The sequence below is a fragment of the Semicossyphus pulcher genome, unplaced genomic scaffold, assembly GCF_022749685.1.
Source record: "Semicossyphus pulcher isolate SPU_LCO1_2020_fin unplaced genomic scaffold, fSemPul1.0.p SCAF_10, whole genome shotgun sequence".
NCBI lineage: Eukaryota > Metazoa > Chordata > Actinopteri > Labriformes > Labridae > Semicossyphus > Semicossyphus pulcher.
Window position 1 is genome coordinate 16166819 of NW_027211604.1, and position 19905 is coordinate 16186723.

General features: G+C 43.4%; 1 protein-coding gene across 2 annotated transcripts in view; it reads right to left on the bottom strand.

Moving 5' to 3' along the window:
- LOC138595992 (transcription factor COE1-A-like) overlaps positions 1-16933 on the bottom strand; it is a 93335-nt gene extending 76402 nt beyond the window's left edge. For both annotated transcript variants that reach the window (XM_069667558.1, XM_069667548.1), the window contains exons 1-5: positions 16293-16933; positions 15412-15568; positions 14718-14781; positions 13430-13485; positions 4911-4984 (exon numbers count right to left, since the gene is read on the bottom strand). In XM_069667558.1, coding sequence (XP_069523659.1) covers positions 4911-4984; positions 13430-13485; positions 14718-14781; positions 15412-15568; positions 16293-16423 — 482 coding nt within the window. In that variant the 5' untranslated portion in view covers positions 16424-16933. The remainder of the gene's footprint in view (positions 1-4910; positions 4985-13429; positions 13486-14717; positions 14782-15411; positions 15569-16292) is intronic.
- Between the last annotated feature and the right edge of the window lie 2972 nt (positions 16934-19905).

Here is a 19905-nt window from a genome sequence, read left to right on the forward strand (position 1 = left end):
CTAGATATCATTATCTGCGGCCTCGTGCCTACGACCGAATCACAGCCGTGTTGACATTCAGTACATCACGACCTCGGGTGTGATATTGCTTTTATACAACAGTTAGAAAGGCGGCAAATAGTAGTCAACAGTAATAATCAACAACAGATTATGTTTTACTCCACCAACTCAACTTGTTCCACAACTTAACCGAAACTGGTCTGTCGTTGCCAAGCAACCCAAACATTCTCCTGCACGCTAAGGGCCCGATCAGACAGGACGCGTTTTAGCAGCTGGGGGTGGCTTTTTTGTCATTGTTTTCAATGGGAGGGACACTTTTTGCGCGCGGCTTTTGCTTTGCAGAGCGCCGCGCTTTTTTCCGCACTGTGCGCCTCACGTTTTTGAGGAAACGCTCCGAGCGCCTCGAGTTGAAAAAAGTTCAACTCAAAGCAGAAAAGCGCCCGACGTCATGGGCGTTTTTTCTCATTGTCCAATCGGATGAAAGGAGAGGCGAGCCTTCTGTCAGTTTACGATATAACGGTTTGGTTAATGACAGCTAATGATTCGTCGGTTGCCTTAACAACAGTAGGAAAAAAAAGCAGCCCCCAGCTGCTAAAACGCACTCTGTCTGATCGGGTGTTTACTTCCACAAAAAGGCAGTGCGGTGCACCTCGCGTTTTATGCCTGCAAAACGCATTCTGTCTGATCGGGCCCTAAAGGTTACCACAGATCAGCTACTTTGTACGATGTATATTTATCTATTTGATTTCATTCATCATCAACCAGTGAGATAAGAGTCTGCTGTGTGATTCAGAGGTACCAGCTTGATCAATGTAAACATACACAGTCTGCTGTAATGTTAATTAACAGTATTCAGAACACCTGGCTGAGGCGGAGTGATACACAGAGTGAAAAGTCCCAGTGATGTCGCTCTCTATATCAGCACTCATGGTCCAATCAGATTACTCGTGCTGTATAATAAGAACTTTAGGTGTTATCGGATGCTTTAGCAATACTGTTATCAGTATCTGATCAACTGTCGACCAATCAGAGAGCCCTTTCAGCTCACCAAAACCACACATGCTTATATGTAATGGCTAAATGAATAGCTTGTAACCGTTGGGAGGAAAGAGATGTTCTTAAAAAGACACAGAGGTAGAAGGTCGGGTTGGGAGGACAGACAGGTCAACAAGCATATGACACACTACTGTTGGTCCCCATTTAAAAAAAATCTCATGACAAACACCTAAGAGTCAAAATCATTGGAGCATTTTGTGGCAGGAAGCAAGTGTGCGACTCGCCCTCTTTCTCTTTGATGCTTTTATTTTGATTCATCCCTGCACCTACGTTATGAGCGTATAACTTCATCCCTCCAGCGTCTCCAGTTTCCTACCGACAGACGACCAACGAGACGTTCTCCTGAAGACTGTGTGTGTGTTTTAAATCTGCGGCAGCGCCTTCTATAGTTTTGAACCTCTGAAGACTCGCTTATTGATTATTTTGAGAGAAAACCTGCCATGCATCACTTTTGGAACACTATGAGACAACCTGCAGTCAATCCTAATTGTTCTGATGAACAGGTGAGGAGAAGGGTGGAGGAGGATTGAAGAGGCCTGGGGCTCAGAGGAGTAGTGGGTGGGACACACACACACACACACAAGTAAAAAAAAACCTGGCATGTGCGCCACAATTCACACATCTGTAGTACGAGTCTGTCAAAGCTTTCATGCGTGCATCAATTATGAATAAAGGTGTAAGCAGGAGAAGAGTGAAAGGGTGAGCGTGGGAGGGAAAGCTAAAACAAGAGGGGGAGACGAGGGAGAGGCGAGGTTTGGGTGGGAAGAAGAGGAAGGGGAGATGTCTCAGGTTTCTCAGCGTCACAGATGGCAGAGGTGGAATAAAGAGGCTGATACGTTACACCTCACACATTGTCTCTTTCTATCTGCTGCCTCTCTTTCTGCTCGCTGTCACTTCCTGTCTGCGGCTCCGTGAACTGGGTCACTTTTTGGCCCCGTCAGAGGAGCATCGGCGAGAGGTTGGAGGGGAGGAGGAGGAGAAAGGGAGATAAGGGGAGCACGGGAAAGGAGGAGAGCTGTAAGAGATGAGGAGGGGAGATTAAGGGGGGACAGGAGAGGAAGAGGAGAAGGGGGCAGAGGGGAGGATGTTAGAAAGGAGGGGGGGGAGGAGACGAGGGGCGGGATGGGGGTAATGTAGCACTTATTGCTCTGGATCCTGGTGATCTAATCATCTCCCCTCCTCCCATCACACACACACACACACACACACAGAGAGTGCACACACACACTTTTAAACAATAGAGTCACAATAGCAGAGTTGTGGCCATTTTTGCCTTCTTACTGTGAAAATGTAAGTTCTGAATACCAAAGGAAAGCTAGCTAAAATCATGAATCATACATTGATCAAAGGTTTCAGCTTCCCAGACATATATATATATATTTTTTTTCTCTGTTTTGTATCATTGTAAATTAAATACCGTTAAATTTTAACAGTCAAAACAAACGTTTTTAAAATGTCATATTTGGGCTCTGGGAACTATTTCATGGACCATGTGATAATGTGATAAAGAAAACAATCGTTAGCTGAAGCTCGTCAGTCAACTAAGGTGTTTTGGTCAGAAAAAAGCTGTAAATTAAAACAACCAACATTTTCACACGTTTTATCTTACAGTATGCATTATGTCCAACCGCATTTGTAACATGCAAATACAACCGACTCACACCGACAGCACCTTGACGTGTGTCATTCCCACGCTTTCTTCCCCTGTTTCCAACACTATCCACTGTCCTCTCTCTCTCTCTCAATAAAGGCATAAAAAGGCCAAGGAACAAAAAAAAAAAGGATTCAACTTAAGAGAAGTATCCAACATTAAAAAAAAAAAAACAACCTAATTTTGAAGCAGCATTAAGAGCAGGTGAAATATTTCTTCACTGCATTTTTATCCCCTTAAAGAGCAGCTCGAGTCATGTTGTAAGACGTATGAAATGCTCTGCCTGAAATAATAAATTGTGTTTGAAGTGTTTTCGACAAAATGCGTAATTACCCCGTCCATTAACGGGGTTGGCTCCTTAGGTTTGTGACATCTCAAACCTGCCAATCTGAAAATGTGTTGTTCAGCCTGTCCTTGGTACACTGCAGTTTAAAAGCAGACAGGCCCAGCCATGGAGATGACTGCTTATGTTGTCCCTGATATGTCTTGTAGCACATGAAGAACACCACATGGAGATGCTTTAAATCTTTGCTGTAAAGTTGTTACAATTGCAGTAAAATATTGTTCAAACTCAAAGAACTTTATTTAAAATTACTTTGGAGTTCCAAAAGAATCCAAATAGTTGGGTTGAATGATGCACAAAATATCTGGAATATTTCCCCTTGACAAAATAAAATACTCTTTAATCTTCTGTTTGCATATTCAACTCGGTGGATCCATCACGTCGCTTCAATAGAACTGGAACAAGCTGATACATAAACTATTGTGAGACAGTGTGGAATAAAATCTCCTCTCAATCTGAAAGCTTTCTCAGGAGAAAGGGGACGACTGTGAAACACATAGATATAAATCTAAACCAACAGTCGTGTAGAGCACATGACACAAACGGCACAGACGCCTCTGTCGTCCATTCATGAGCGAAACCTTTCATGTGTCGGTGGCACAGCTCCAAACAGGTTTGCGTCGCAGGTCTGTGAGCTGGCAGATTGGCTGCGAGCATATGGCTAATAGCAGCACGGTGACAATGAGCCACACTGATTAATGGACGCCCTGAGCTCTTTGTGCGTGTGTTGTTACGCTGTGTGTTGTGTGTGAGGCCCCCCGCTGCAGAATCAGCATGTGAGAACACGAGGAAACGGCCCAAACTTTGACCTCAGACATGCGGACGTTAACAATGTCGTACTTTTTGTTCCCACAGAGGAAATGTTGGAACACTGGAGGCCTCTCGACTGTATAAGATCATGTATACTGTAATGCAAACACTTTATTCATGTCCACAATGCATTCCTCTCTTGATAAACAGCGATTATTTACCATAAAATCTGTTGCCAAATGCAATTTGTTTATACATTCCTTGTAAATCAGAATTCCAATGTGTTCTCCATGACGCTCGGCAGCCTGAGGATTATACTGTGAGCCTGAGAATAAAATATTAGTGCTCCTGATTTCACCGCTAAAGTCCCTGCTCGTGCATATAGATGAACCCCAATTTATATTGTTACACTTAAAGTTGTTCAGTGACAAGGTCAGGGAATAAGAACAACTTAATTCATGTGCTAAATTTGAATTTTTATAACTGTGGTGTGCACGGGAGAGCGTGCATATGCATACTTCTTTGTGTCTAATGTGTGTGTGTGTGTGTGTGTGTGTGTGTGAGACCCTGCCTATATTTTATAGTCAGATTGCAGAGGAAGGCCCATTTGTTAGCCATGAAACAACAGGAGGGTTCAGATTGACTAATGAGTTTCTCTGTGTCCTAATTAACCAGGCGTCTCGCACACACACACACACACGCACACCGCACATGCATCCACACACACATTTCCTATTGTATAGGGTAGGTTGGTAAAACGCCTCTATAAATAGAGCTCTTTCCTCCCAACCTACTTCGGAAGAAATTCATCTTTAGATTATAATTAAAGCAACGACTCTGATAGCTAAAAACTCATCTTCCTCAACAGATATGGCTTCATGTGTATGCGTGTGTATGCGTCTGGGTGTGTGTTTGGGGGGGGGGGTTAATGAGGGTGACAAAATAAGAAATGTATTGAGTACAGAGAGGTGATTGGTGAGAACTTTCTGCAGAAGAACAAAGTACACGGCATAAGAAAAGAGGAGAGGAGAAGCTGGAAATAGTTTGAAGACGAAGAGAGGAAGAGGGTATTTCAGGAGGAAGAAATGGATTCGATGCACCGCTCCTCACCTGCACATGATCTCGTGTGTCAGCAGCACTCTGCACATCTCTGGGTTCTTGTCTTGGCCTTCATAAATGATCGCCTGGGAAAGAAGATGGAGAAGAGAATGTGTTTTTAGCTCACAGACAGCAAAACCAGAATAAACACTGAGCTCAAATCCAGCAAGTAGCCTCCTCCGGCCTCGGCGGGGTGTTGGTGTCAAGTGTGGTTACATAAACATGGAGCCGATTACATATTCAGCTATAAAAAAAAAGTTAAAAGAAAATAGGTATTTGATTAAGAATGTCTGTGCTGTGCCGATGTGGTTGATTTCTGTGTCAAGATGCCGATTAAAATGTGTAACATTTCTGCACTGCACCTGCACATTCAGTGCTATCCATTTATGCAAAGTAGAATCTACACAACACGCTGCTCTACTCATTATTTCGGCTGCTGCGGCCGTATAAAACAATTGATAAGAGACAGAGGGATTACTATCTCACTGTACAATGAGTCAGAGCAGAGCCTGCTAAGTGGCTAAGAGGACATCTAACAGTTCTCAACAGAAAAACATCGACATAGACATCCAGTGTTGGATTTATTATTGTGGATTTTTTGTTTAGAGACTCCTTGAAGACTCTGTAGTTCAGGGCCGGATTAGGTAGCTCATGAAAGTGAGACGATCACACCACAGCTCTCGTAAGAAAGACGGAAGTGTCTCGCGTGCAGCGTTCAAGAGATATTATAGAGACAGTTTCGCTTTGATGCTTTTACAACATTGCAGACCTCAGGGGATCAATACTTTGAATATCAAAGAGGTGAGTTCGGTGACGCAAATGACTTCATGCACATGCAGAAATAGTGTGATGGGTAACATTTGCAGAAAAGTTGCCGCAGTTGGTGGAATTTGAATGACTTCGTGGGAACGCAACAACGCAACTTCCTGAAAGGAACTGGTTGACACACATTAGGAGACTCTTAGAGAACTTAAGGTGCAAGAAGTGTGTGGGATGAACTCAAATAAACGACAGTGTCCATGCTCATGATACCAAAGGAACATGTCACCCAGTGCGACAGCGTGGTTCACTGAGGTGGCATGAGTCATTTTTGAGAGAGAAATACATTTAATCAGGATTTGGCCACGCAACACAATCAATTCAATCCATTGCTAACTCTGCTGGTCTTTTCACTGTATTTGTTAACAATGAGACACATACAGAAGTCACCAGACTTTTCACTACTTTTCAAAGTTAAACACTGAACAAAAACGGTTAAACCTTCTGATAGACGGCAGTCATTCTCTGCATTAGTGCACGCATGCATGAAAACTGATTTGCATGTTTTCACACCACTGCGCTCCACATGTACCAAACAGCTGAGGGGAGACGGCTGCACTCATGAGAAAACACAACAACAATGTCGAATCGAGGTATCTTCATTCTTCTACTTTAGCTGTGGTGCGCGTTTATTTCCTTCGTATCTCTGGCAGAGTGTTGTTAGTTACCACTTCACCTGAAAAAACACATAGTTCAGCAGTGACACCTCAAAATCACATACACACAATGACACCCACTATCTGTGCACTGGGTGTCTGTCACCCTCCACGCACACACCAGCACCTGGTTCACACAGCTGGTGTATATTCACAGAGCAGTGGCCATATTTCTGCTTCATAATTTCTTCACCTGCTCCCAGTACACAGTATTCCTGGTTCTGGTGAGAAGCTCAGAATAAAGCAGCAGTCACACACTGCTAAGCCATCCATCCATCAATCCATACACACCACCTGCCTGTCTTTGGTCTATTCCAGGCTGTTTGATCTGTCGATCCAAACTCCAGCGAGTCTCACAGAGTGACAGGCTCGCTTTCCTCCTGGAACGCTGAAGAAGTTTCTCTGTCGTCTCTAATCGACTTCAGCTGGAGTTCAGGCTACCTGCTGCCATCGCGCCAACACTACTTTGTAAATGAAGGTCATTTAGCCGAGTGAAGCTGAGTGATTCCAAACAACATAACGTGCAACACTTGTGCTGATGCCAACAAACCTGAAAGGACTAATGTAAAATATCGCTCATGTGTCCCATCAGGGGCCCACGCCTCACACGGGGCCCCAGCATGAGACGAGAGTGTTACCTAAGCCCCTCATTTGTTTCATCCACAGCCCTCCACCGTCCTGAGACACTAGCTTGGAGCTTTGCGGCATTAATGGAGAGCAGATACAGCAGCTGAACACTCTGAGGGCCCTTATACAATAATGTTGTTGCCTACAGCGTTTCATGCTAACAGCTAGTTCTCTCCAGGACCCTCTGTGTTTTCTGGAATTGTAGACCCCACTTGTCTCAGGGCCCGGGGCCTCTGTCAGGTATAATTTTGCATGCGTGTGCAAATATTCCAATCGGAAAACCTCTGCAGGAAATGTATCGACACCTGAGCCCGGAGCCTGCAGGGGTCCAGGACTCCAGGTTTGTGCACGCTCTGTCAGATGTGAAATATGAAGCAAAAATCCTCTACAAGCGCAGAGAGCGTAACTACAGGTAGACAGAGCTGGTGCTGACATTTAAATAGCCAGTTCTGCAAAATAAGATGAAAATATATCTATCAAGAGAGCAACATAAACAGGTATCCATCTTGAAAACATTTCAACTGACTGCAGCCAAAGCAAAGAAGATGTGTTAACACACCACTGACGTTCATCCAACAGCAACAACATTTCAAACAGCTTCTCTGATCCTGAACTGTCAGAATCATACTGTAATATTTTTATACGATTACGACTCAGTGAAAGCAAATCTGAGTGTGGGAACTGTAGGAAAGAGAGCAACAAGACAAGGTCAAAACCTCGTATGTGGCTGACCGCATCAGGTCAATGTGCGCTTTGGTGGGCAATGTGCTACAAGGACTGTCCTTATGAGGCCGATGACAACGTGTTTGAATGCAGGTGTGCGCTGTTGACGTAGGTGAGGACGGAGGAAGAGCAGCGGAGGAGCAGCCCCGCCTACTCCCCGAACAAAGTATCCAAAGCCGTATAGACAGAGAGTCGCGTCAGTGGAGGTCCAATAGGCTCCATGATCTGCCATTGCGATGCCGCAACTCTCTCTCTCTACGGCTGTGAAAGTACCTTCACTTACTCAGTCACTCAGTCAGTCACATATAGACCCACGTTTAGGGCTGACCCCGGCGGTCAGCCAATAGGTGTCTGTGAAGGTTCTCAGTCATCAAGGTCGTGGTAATTCTAAGCTTAATCCATAAGGCAAGTCCAGTTGCCTTCTGGATTGAGCTTAGAATTACTTTATAAGGTCAGAGAGAGAGAGAGAGCCAGGAAACTTCCTCTGAACTTGTTTTCTCACTGGACAAACATGCATCAACGCCATCTCGGCCTCTCTCGTCTTCTCTTTCCTGCATTTTCGCTCGTTTGTTCCCTTTCTTTCTCTCTCTCTCTCTCTCTCTCTCTCACACACACACACACACACACACAAGAAAACCTTCACACTTTGAACCAGGTGAGTGCATTTATCTTTATGTACAGAATCAGGTCTGGTGTAACTGAGCTTTCCTCCAAATATCACAGAAGAGGTCAGTGAATGTGATGTTGAGGAATCCACAGCTCGAACACGATGACACATACAAAAGCAAAGCAAAAGTTACTTTATCCCAGTTGACCAAAACATTAGCAGGATAGAGGACAGATGTGTCAACCAGAAGCGTCCAATTCACGTGTGACGGAAACAACACGTCCTCATACTTAAAGCTACAGTGAGGAACTTTCATGTTGTGGCGATCTTGCTGACCTCGAAGGACAATGTCATCCTGAATTCGTTTTTTAATTAAACGTGTCACTGAGGAGGAATCTTTTCTGTGGAAAATGTAAAAAGAGACATCAGAATTAATTGAAGTCTGTTTGATAACCTGCTAAAATCTCCTCACAGGAGCTTTCAATCGGTTGATTTATGAGGGCCTGTGTCCACTAACTGCGTTTTTTGCGCTGGTAGCACCTATTCGTCCAGGTGCTGGTTAACACTGTGGCTACATAAGCGAATAGTTCACAGAGCGGACGTGCTGTTTACTTTTAGCGGCTACACCTGCAGCACACACACCGCCTGAGGTTGTGTGTGCCGACAGGAACAGCAGGAAGCAGGAGATGTGATTTTTCGTTTCATAAAGTGACTCGGGGCACGGGTCACGGGGCGGATCATGCTGATTAAACATACATTTGATTATCATTAGCAATGGTTGATGACATACCGTATTAATAACTGCAGCCCACAAGTCTGTTAGTATTTGTTTTATAAAGAACGCTCCAACTCTGCTCTCTCTACTTTTTCATTTAATGTTTTTTCCAATATCGTGCAGCCCTAGCCCTCGGCGTCAGCTGTTTTTTGTCGCTGCACTCAAAACAATAAAAATAGTTCAACTTTTGTAACACCGCCATCAATGTCACTTCTCCCTCACCGACCAATCAAATTCAAGAAGGGGCAGGACTTCAGTCATCGACTTTGTCAATGATCAACAATCAACAATGGCGGAGGAGAAGCATATTGTTTTGTCTAGAGCTGCTGCTAACGCCAGGACACGATACCTGTCCATTGTTTTTATGTTTTCATTGGAAATTTTCATTGAATCAAAGCAAATATGAAGCATGCAGAGTAATTTAAAACTTAACGATCACTATCGAGGGAAGCGGAAGTGCCGTCAGACAACTTTCGTAACCTAGCAACAGTAAGCACTGGCAAGAAGCGTTCTGAAATTGAGTTTGTGGGTGCTGCCAGTGCAAAAAGCAGCGTTAGTGGACACAGGCACTAAATCCCTGAATGACAAATGACTGAATAAGAGCACCAGAGTCCCAGAAAAACATGGAACATGTACTTAAAATGTACTCAACTTTAGTTTGGTGTAGAAAAAGCTCATGGTTTGGGTTACAGTAAGTTACTAAAAGTAGGCGACGTACACACGTTATGTTACATAATTAGTTCTAAGAAATAACTTAGTGTTGACATGTGACAGTGTTGGTTTGGATGCACAGAGGACAACACTCGTCTCTGAGGTCAAAGTTTGTGTCTATCTTAGTGCAAATACTTTTCTAGATAAACAGTAGATGGTCTCCGCTATTTTCCCTGATTCTTTATTTGTTTCATGTTGACTCATCTCCATCATCTGTGACTCGTCTCCGTGCCAACACTCCCTGCCTCGCTTTGACCCTGTTTGGACTTCAAGAGGGGTTCCCCTTCCTGCATCGTGACGCCTCAAATACCGTGGATTATAAAAAATTACACTTAACCTATGTTTAAATATCACTGTCCTGATCCTGCTGAGACATCTGGAGCTCAAACAAAGAGTAATCTGATAATAATAACTCCCCCTCCGCCTGCGACAGGCTCTAGTGTGAGTAACTCCTCCCGCCATCCCGGCCTGTGTTCCTCTCAGCGTCTTCATCACGCTGTCACCTCTCCTGCTCCACTCTTATCTTTCATCTGCTTTTTCCTCCTCCTCTGTCTCCTCCCTCTCTCCTCCTCACCGGGCCTTTCATGCAGCATCTCCGCCGCTCGCTCCTCCACCTTTGAAGTAGCATGACATGCGCGGCGTGTAAACAAGGAGCCGTTAAGCGGGGGAACACACTTCCTCCTGCGTTAGTGTCAGGTCGACTAGCGAGCTAGTGATCTGCAGGGCCGCAGTGACAGGCGCTTTATTCTCCGGGACAGAGTCGGGATGCTTCTGAAGACTATAGGAGGCGCTCTCCTCCTCCTCAGTTTAACTCACACATACCGGCCTTCTCAGCACACACACACACACAGGTAGACAGAAATAACAGGATGTCAGACAGAAGTGGCAGCTTTAGGAGCCTAACGTCGGTGTAGGCAGAAGAATCACAGGCAGAACTGCGACATAAACACACTCAGTGATGTGAGTTTAAGACCCAGCTAGATACTCACCACCATACAACATATTACAACATGCATTTAATGCCGACAGCACTGACACACACCTTAAAGTTTTGACCATATAAAACATCCATGTGGATACAGAACATAGGAGTCTGAAAATGCATGTGATTGAAGAGGTCCCCAGCTTCTGTCTCCCTGTCAGTGATGTGAAATTTGGTCACATCTTAAAGATAGATGATCATCTTGTTATTACTCTTTGAATCCCTTAATGAACAGTGAATGTATTATTTGATGTAATCTTTTTGACCCTCATCCTTCTTCACACTCACCTCCACCTGTCTCTGTGTTCTGGGCATTTTCCCTTAAAACAGGTATAAGGTGTGCTACCACTAAGTATAGATTAATATAACCAAAACAGTCCACCACACACAAACAAATTCCATTCACAAACAACCAGCTCTGTCGGTTCTTTTAAATCATCTCTTAAAACTTTCCTTCACAGGAAGGCTTTGATGAATTCTTAATTTATCTTTTAACACTTTTTTCTGTGGTTTTTTTATCTGCTTTTCTTTTATCTTTCTCTATTTTTTGTAAAGCGCTTTATAACCTTGTTGAGAAAAGTGCTATGTAAATAAAGTTGTTATTGTTATTATAACCAGACTCGCAAAACTGGAAATCTCTCGGGGTCAAGCGTGACTTTAGAGTAAACAAACATGGCGGACGACGTGCAGGGAGAATTGGCGATAACTATTTTTACTGAAAACTCCCGAAGAAAAAAGTCCTGATGAAGTCGCGGAGACGGCGTGAACATGGCTATCGTGCGTGCTCGGCGGTCCTCTGGGTTTCCTCCATGTCTGGATAAGACATGCATTATTGAGAACGTAGTTGTGATTCAGTTTACTTTCCAGCTGCTCCTCAGCCACAGGCCTGTTTCAGTCCAACAGAGAGCTTTCACTTCCCCTGAAAAGCTTTCAGCGTGGTGGCTGTCTGTTCATTAAAATACATGTCAGTCAATCTGATAATGACAGAAGATTCCAGAGTTTTTTATAGATCGCACTTTGTCCTCAACTGTAATGTAACATTAGAGAGACACTGACGCAAACTTTGTACTGCTGAGTGGCTTCAATTTTCTTTAAGTGAGACAAACAGTGGCTAAGATGTTTGTGTGTGTGTGTGTGTGTGTGTGCGTGTGGTTAGAGATACAGCGGCCATGACATCACCGACAAGCAAACCACACGGTTGTTTTGGTTTGACCACCTGTTAGTGTCCCATTCCTTTACATACACACACACACACGCGCACACACACACGCACACGCACACGCACACGCACACGCACACACACACACACACACACAGTTAAGCATGCGTTATTGCTCCATGTGCAGTTTTGCCTAATCGCCTGTGCACGAACACTGCGACAGATACCTGCACTATTCCCCATTCGTTCATCACTCTCTCCCCCCCCCCCTCACAATAACCCCCCACTACCACACGTGCACACACCTGCACACACACACACAGAAGGGTGCCCACAGGTGCAGCACACACCTGCCCGTATCAGCGTCTTGAGGAAAAATGACTTTTCCTTTCTCTCTTTATGTAGGTTAAAAAAAGAACCATTTAACTTTTCTCAGACAAAAGCATGTGCAAAAATATATTTACCTGCCTGCCTGCGAGCGTGTGTGTGTGTGTGTGTGTGTGTGTGTGTGTGTGTTCGAGGTCAAACACCCCGGTTCCTTTTCTGAACATCTACTGCAAGGGCCGACGTAACGTGTGTGTGTGTGTGTGTGTGTGTGTGTGTGTAGCCTGCTGTCACCCCACCATGCTCGAGCTAAACAGAGTTATTAGTGAACAGTGTGGTCCCTTAGGCCTGCCAGACACACACACACACACACACACACACAGAATGTGGTGCAGCGTGGCAGCAGAAATGTGAGACTCTATCAGAGCCTGCAGTCACATTAGCAAGTATTCAGTGCATAGCATGGCTTGTTGGCTCCTCAAACCATGCAGACACACACTTACACACTTACATTACACTTACACACACACACACGGGATAGAAAACTCTGTTTCTTGTGCACAGACGTAAAAATCGGTCTTCTTTCGAACTATTTACCTGAGTAACATAAAGCACAAACACAAAAAGTGTTGTTCAGCCTGCCTCTCTCCCCTCTAAATCTCTCTCTCTCTCTTAGAGCTACATATCAACAAAAACACAAACATTAACAGAAAAATTGGATCTGATCAGAAAACGCTCGCTGCTCGGCAGACCAAATCCCAGAGGTGCCGTTATATCTTTTCCACTTGCTTCTGTGAGCAGCAGCAGCGTTCTGCCCTGTTCCTCAACACCCGCTCGCTGCCTCCTCGCTCTAATCACAGCGAGAGGAGAACATGCGAGAACGCCTGGAGCCATGCAGTGTGTGTGTGTGTGTGTGTGTGTGTGCCCCCACCCACCCACACACACACATCGTGGAGACACCCACCCACACACACACACATAAATGTTTTTGTGTGTGCAAGTACATGCAGAGAGGGGAAGGCGGCGGAGAACAGGCGGATCAGTGGAGCAGCTTATTGTCGGGGAGGTAACAGGAGAGGTGACAGACCTCTGTGGGAGAGGGTGTGTGTGTAGGTGTGTGTGTGTGTTGTGTAAAAAGGTGTGTTTACCTGTTTAGTCATGGAGTCTATGAGTCGAACATAAAAGTCCTGCTCTGTTCTGATGCCTGATGGGACGCAGAAGACAAGGAAAAAATCAGACACTTGACAGATTTTTACAAAGCAGAACATAATACCAAACTCCATCTGAAAAAGTGTCAATTTATGAAAAGATGCAAAAGTCATCATTCATTGCTGCCTTACACATCAGGAAGCTGTGCACAGCTGTGCCCAAATTTTAAGGGTTTGCAAGACGCCCATTTACATTAACATAATATGCAAATTATTTTTTTTCTTTTACTTTTTTTCTTGTGAATTCTTGGATATAATCTTTTCTCCTTGAGCTTTAAAAAATTAGTTAATCAGTAAAGAAATAGTAAGAATGATCAAATCAGCTGCTCAAACATGCAAATTACTGTTTGAGCTGCATTTAACTTCATTTTAATTTACATAGGTTATTGATTTTATGCATGTTATGTTACGTGTTAACATGTTTAATTCACTGACAGGTCATGAGCCAAAAAGTTTAGTAACCCCTTGAGGAGTTTTGTGTGTGCGTGTGTTGTAAAAATTAAGCCAGTTAAACAGGTAACATTGTGAAAATTAATATTTCTCTTGATCTTTGTGTTTTCTACTGTAAGATGACTTTAATTCAAGTTAATTATATTAAGATATTCTAAAAAGGGCTGTTCAGTCAACACAACATATGACACTCTGTCCCCCTCCAGAAAACTGTGAACCCATTAGACGTGCATTACAGGTTCCCTGTGGTGTTAAATGTCTGATCCTTACATTTAATATCACTTTTAAATAGTTTCGTGAGTCAATTTAAACATGCAAGTGATATAAAAATCTATAATGGCAGTTCACCAACACGTCTTAACCCCACAGAAGCTGCAGCTGTGATTTCCCCGCCAGTTTGTGTTGTTTCCTCCTGCTCGCAGGCCTGAAAACCACAATCCACAGCTACCACTACACAACATGCAAACGGCCACACGGCCCAGACAGACTCATGCAGGGACAGTGACACGATGAAGACTCAAAGCTGCTGGAAATCGCCTGCAACAGCTGCTTCCAAATTGTGACATTTCTCCCAGAAATTGGTGAAATGACAAAACAGTGAAATATTACACTGCAGTTTGTGTGACATGAGCAGAGTATGGCAGCCTGTTGGCCCTCTGCTGCACATTTGTGCACATTAAATATCAGCTGCTTCCTGAGTGCACATTGTGATTATTGCAGGAGACAACAGCCAATCACACTGGTTTGGTAAAATGTGTGTGTGTGTGTCCTCACTCACCGTTACTGTAAAGAAGCTGCAGCCTGTAATGAATCCCGTTATTGGTCTTCTCTCCGCTCGTCTCCTTAACACACACACACAGACACACACACACACACACTGAGCTGTTTATTGACATTTTAGGACAAATTAAAAAGTACCTCTCCGCACATTTAAACTTACTGCATCGTTCACAGCGGTCACACATTAAATGATGACGTGATTTACGCTCACAGCGGACAGCTCTGTCATGTTCCCCACGTGCACTCATGGTGTTATTGTGGCTTTTTAATTCCTCTGTAATTACTGCGAATGTTTGCAGGGCGAATAAATCCAACATTAAACTCTCCCACTTTACATTTCATCTCATTTAAACGGAGTCATAATTGATGAGGAGGCCCGCCGCTGTTTATATAGAACAAGTGGTTCCATATAAACAGCTGTAAATTTAAACGATTTCAACAGCGAGGGGGGTTATTATTGAACAAATCCACAAGAGGATCGAATGAAGATTTGGAGTTATAATTTGTGTGTGTGTAAAAATAAAAATAATAATAATAATAATAATAATAAATGCACTAAATATTTAATTGATGAGTTTCTGTAAATGTTTAAAATATTAAATTAAACAAATCAATAATAGCAGACAGAAGTAACATCAATAAAATAATAAGGCCTTTTTTAAAGAGGTAATTTAATAAGCTCGTGCACCCACCTTCTCTTTCTCGATGAAGTCCACGAAGTTGGTCCTCTCGATCTCCACCGGCTGACCCTGCCTGTCGTACAGAGCCAGCACGAAGTGGAAGAAGTTGGACTTTCGCAGGTTTGAGGGCGGCTGCTTCTCGAAGTGAGCCCGGGCCAGACCCACTCCACTGCGGACACACAGGCGGGGAGGAGTCGGTGTTAGGTTGGGTGTAAAGTTTGACTTTAAAAACAGAATATTGCTCCTTTTTTTCTTACTTTGACTGAAGCTATTTTTTAATTTATAAAGCTATATCTTCTCGAATCGTTTTATATTTTTTATTAATAATATTTTTTAATACAATTAAATGTGTTAGCGATGGAGGCTTTTCTGATCAGGGTTTATCTGTGACAGGAGGTCATGATTTCTTCACCTTTACATCTCTCACTCTGTGGGCCACGTGGAGAATTGTGTTCCCCTTGAATAAAACAATAAGTATGTTTGGAAAAGAGGGGCAGATTTTTTTCCCTCACTTTAAAGAATTTGACTAATTTTTTTATATCAATCTGTATGTGACCCTGTGGCTTCACACTCGTTAAACCTCAGCCAGGAACAGAAAAAACACATTCCGTGTGCGTAAATCTCTGAACAAACACAAGTTTCCTTTTACTTTTAAGAACAATATCTTAAAATTAAAAATTATCTTTTAATTCAACATTTTGAGCCCAAAATCCTGCCAATGAATCTACATCATCAAGGCAATAAATCCAGATTTCTTCCTCCGGACAGCAGCTCATTCTGCGCGCTGCACGAGCCTCTGCGGGGTCCTGGCAGAAAAATCTCGTTGTTTCCGTGTTTCGGTAAACGAAGGCAGGGGGTATGCAAGTGTTTCCTCCAGCCCGAGCAGAGCTCACCTTTGGGCGGCCGTGTTGGCGTCCAGCACGCCGCCCCCTTGCATCCAGCTCCGGACAGCGTTCATGCCTCCCAGCGGCTCCTCTTTCAGGCTGCTGCCGCTCCTCTGGATGCTCTCCTGGATCCCAAACATGAACAAACCTCCGTAGCTCGCTTCTGTCTCCCGGACTCTTCCCGCCTGGCTGTGCACTTGTTCTCCTGTAGATCCTTACTCTGATGAAGAGGAGCAACGTGGGTGCGCTCTCTGCTCCGTGCGCCTCGCTAGAAATCAAGCAGTTGGGTGTTTATTCCTCTAATTCTGGTCCCGATGAACGAGTGTGTGCTCAAAAGGAGGTGAGGTCAAATCAGAATAGTAGAATCCAGAAGTCCAAACTATTAAAAGTCTGATTAAATCGCCGGGATGGCGCCAAGAAGCAAAAAGACCCAGTAAAAATGTGTAAAAAGTCACTCTGATGCGCGTGGAGATCCACAGTTCAGGCTGTCACACAGGAAAGAGAGATCAACTCGCACCCGGATCAGATGTCATCATTTTCTGACGCTTCTTTCTTCCTCTTTTTGCTCTCTGCTTTCTCTTCTTCTCCCTCAGCCCAGCGGCGCGGGACGTGATGGGGGTCTGTGGTGTCCGGAGCAGCGCTGCGTCCTGCGGATCAGTCCCGAGCTCTCACCGCTCCGCTCTCTCTCTGAGGAAAAAATGCGCTGTGACTCTTCCCAAAGGACTTTCTCTCTCTCGCTCTCTCGCTCTCTCTCTTTCTCTCTCTCTCTCTGAGAACCAAACTCGGGCTTCTCCCACCCCGGGGGGAGAAAGAGGGAGCGAGGATGGGGAGAGATAGAGGGGAGGGGACAGGACGAAAGAAGAGGAGACGCCCCCAAACAAAGACGAGAGAGGAGTCGGGTCCGCTTCACGCAGCGGCCACAGAGCCCCTCTTCTCTTCCTCAACCTGCCCGGTCCGGGTTCGGATCGCTCTCCGTCCTCGTTAAATAGATCCTCTCAACGTGGAGGGACATTCTTGTGCACTAAAACGCTGAAAATCGACCGGGAAAGTTTGTGCCTGCCGCTGCAGAGCGGGGTGCGCTGCAGATTGGCGCGGGAACCAACTGCATCCACTCTCAAATTATTAGTAGAGATATTTGAAAAAAGAAACAAAACAAAAGTAGAAAAAAAAAGCCTGAAAATGTGGCCTTTGATTTGAACTTCAATAAAATACATGATTTCATGATTTTTATATTTAAAGAAAAATCTAAAAGACGCTTTTTCAAAGGACAAAAAACAATAAAAATACGAACCAAATTAATCCTCGTTCCCTTCCGCACAAAGAGGCTTTTACGCATCTAAAAACGGCAGTTAAAGAAGTGAAAGACAATAGATTTGTCTATCAGTCAATAGATCCTCTATTAGACTCATTTTAGCCGCAGACATTTGGTTAATCTGATATGAAACTTCAGCCTTTATTTACATTTAGATCTCAGTTTTATTTAGACAAACTGGTTAGGCTCAATTATGAAAGCCATATTTCATCATCACAACAGATCCCTGCTCCCCATTGTCCTCCGCAGGCCCGCTTATTGCAGCCCAGCGCCGCAAGACGCACAAACAAAAGTGACAATAACAATAATTAGCTCAAAATAACAATGAACATAATTGAGGATAATTGCTACCAGATTTCCCCGCTTTGTCTCTCCCTGCAGCACCATCTGTTATTTGGAACTATTTATCACGCCGCCGAGAGGGGGAATCCAAACAACATATTAATAGATAATTCTGAGAACTCTTATAATAAAATGAGACTACAGCGTATTGATCTGCCGAGGTGCCAAAAGGTCAACAACTTTTGTATTATTCAGCCGGCTGTGGGGATGATTGGCAGGAGGAGCTGGCGCCGTTCCAGGGTTTAATTCCCAAAGGTTATTGAAAAACGCTCTTGACCTTGATTATGGAGAATAAGAGTCTTTTATGCTCCAGTTTCCTGCTTATAGCGGAAGAGAGACAGAGAAGGATCAGCCCGTATAGCGTTTAACAGCTGAGGAAAGGATACATGTGAATGGATGGAGGAGTGTGCTGTTTGGATCGATCACAGTGGGATAAAGCAGCATGTATAACTTAATTCAAACAAATGTTTATCCCTGCATTTCAGCGCATATACACTTTATTTTATATGTTAAAGCCAATGCCTAAAATTCAATAATAAAGTGACAATGGAATAAAAAATTACGCAAAAGATTTGAAAAAAGGGGAGAAATGTAACAGAATCTATTAATTTAATTATTAATTTAGTTCCATCATATTTAAAACTGAACATTTAACATATCTCAGATCATAATGTATCATAAGACGCTGTAAGAAAAAAATAAAAATAAAACGGGCAAAAAGTCTCTTTAAAGTCAGATTGAGCATCGAAGGTATCCTTTAATCTACAGGGATATCAAAGTGTTGTATTGGCGGTTTCAAAGGTGAGAATGTATCACAAGAAATAGACTTATAATAATATGAAACATCTGCTAATTAAGGAATGTATTTAGAAACATGCATGAGCCCATAAAAAGAAACAACATGGCAGATTAAAGGAAACGCAATATCGTTTTCGATGTTAAATCACTTTATACACTCACGTTTGTGCACAGTGACTGTCTTTAGTGACAGAAATAGTCCGCGGTGTGTGTGTGTGTGTGTGTGTGCGTGTTTGTGTGTGTTTGTGTGTGTGTGTGTGTGTGTGTGTGTGTGTGTGTGTGTGTGTTTAGAGCGGCGGTTTGTCTCCTTCATCAGGTCCCATCCTGTTTAAAAACAGCACAACAGCGCCACCATGTGCCTGACCCGGCGAACTACACGAGTACTGATCCATAACACAAAAATGACTAAATCATCTTTTCTAAATAAAACAGACATGTGTGCATAGCTATATTCACTGAATACATTCATTTCACTGTGTAAAATATGTCGGCAGTAGGTTTGCATCATATGTTTATGGTAAAGAAAGGCAGGCTATTTAAAGGTCCAGTGTGTAAGGTGGATAGCAGAGGCAATCTGTTTACAGCGTTATTGGATGAAATAGAGTATAATATTCATCAATATGTTTTCTTCAAGGCATTGCCAGCTAAAATGTATTATTCCTGTTTTATTTACCTTAAAATTAGTTTTTTGAACTACACGGGGAGCCGGGGCCCCTTCCACAGAGCCCGCCATTTTCCTACAGGAGCCCGGAACGGACAAACCAAAGTCAGGTGTTAGAACGAGCCTTTGAAATTCTTGGCCCGTCTCGCGGCCACCGTAGCTTCTCCTACAGACTTAAAAAGTACAGAAACCTCACTGCTAGCGGCCAAAATCTTATACACTGCTTCATAAATGCTTTTAACTTCTATATATGTAATTAAATTTAGCAGTCTTTTTCGTAATTATTTATAGTATTACACATTATACAATTTTCATCTTCTATTGTATACATTTACAATAACAAATTTAAGTAATAGCCTTTCCCCTTATAAAAATATAACATAAAGGGTACTAGAAACAAAATAATATTACGAATAAAAATAAACAAGTAAAATAAAGACAATAATGACTAAAAAAATAATATATTATAATTTGGAGTGATAAAATTAAAACAAAGGCAGAGTCGAGAG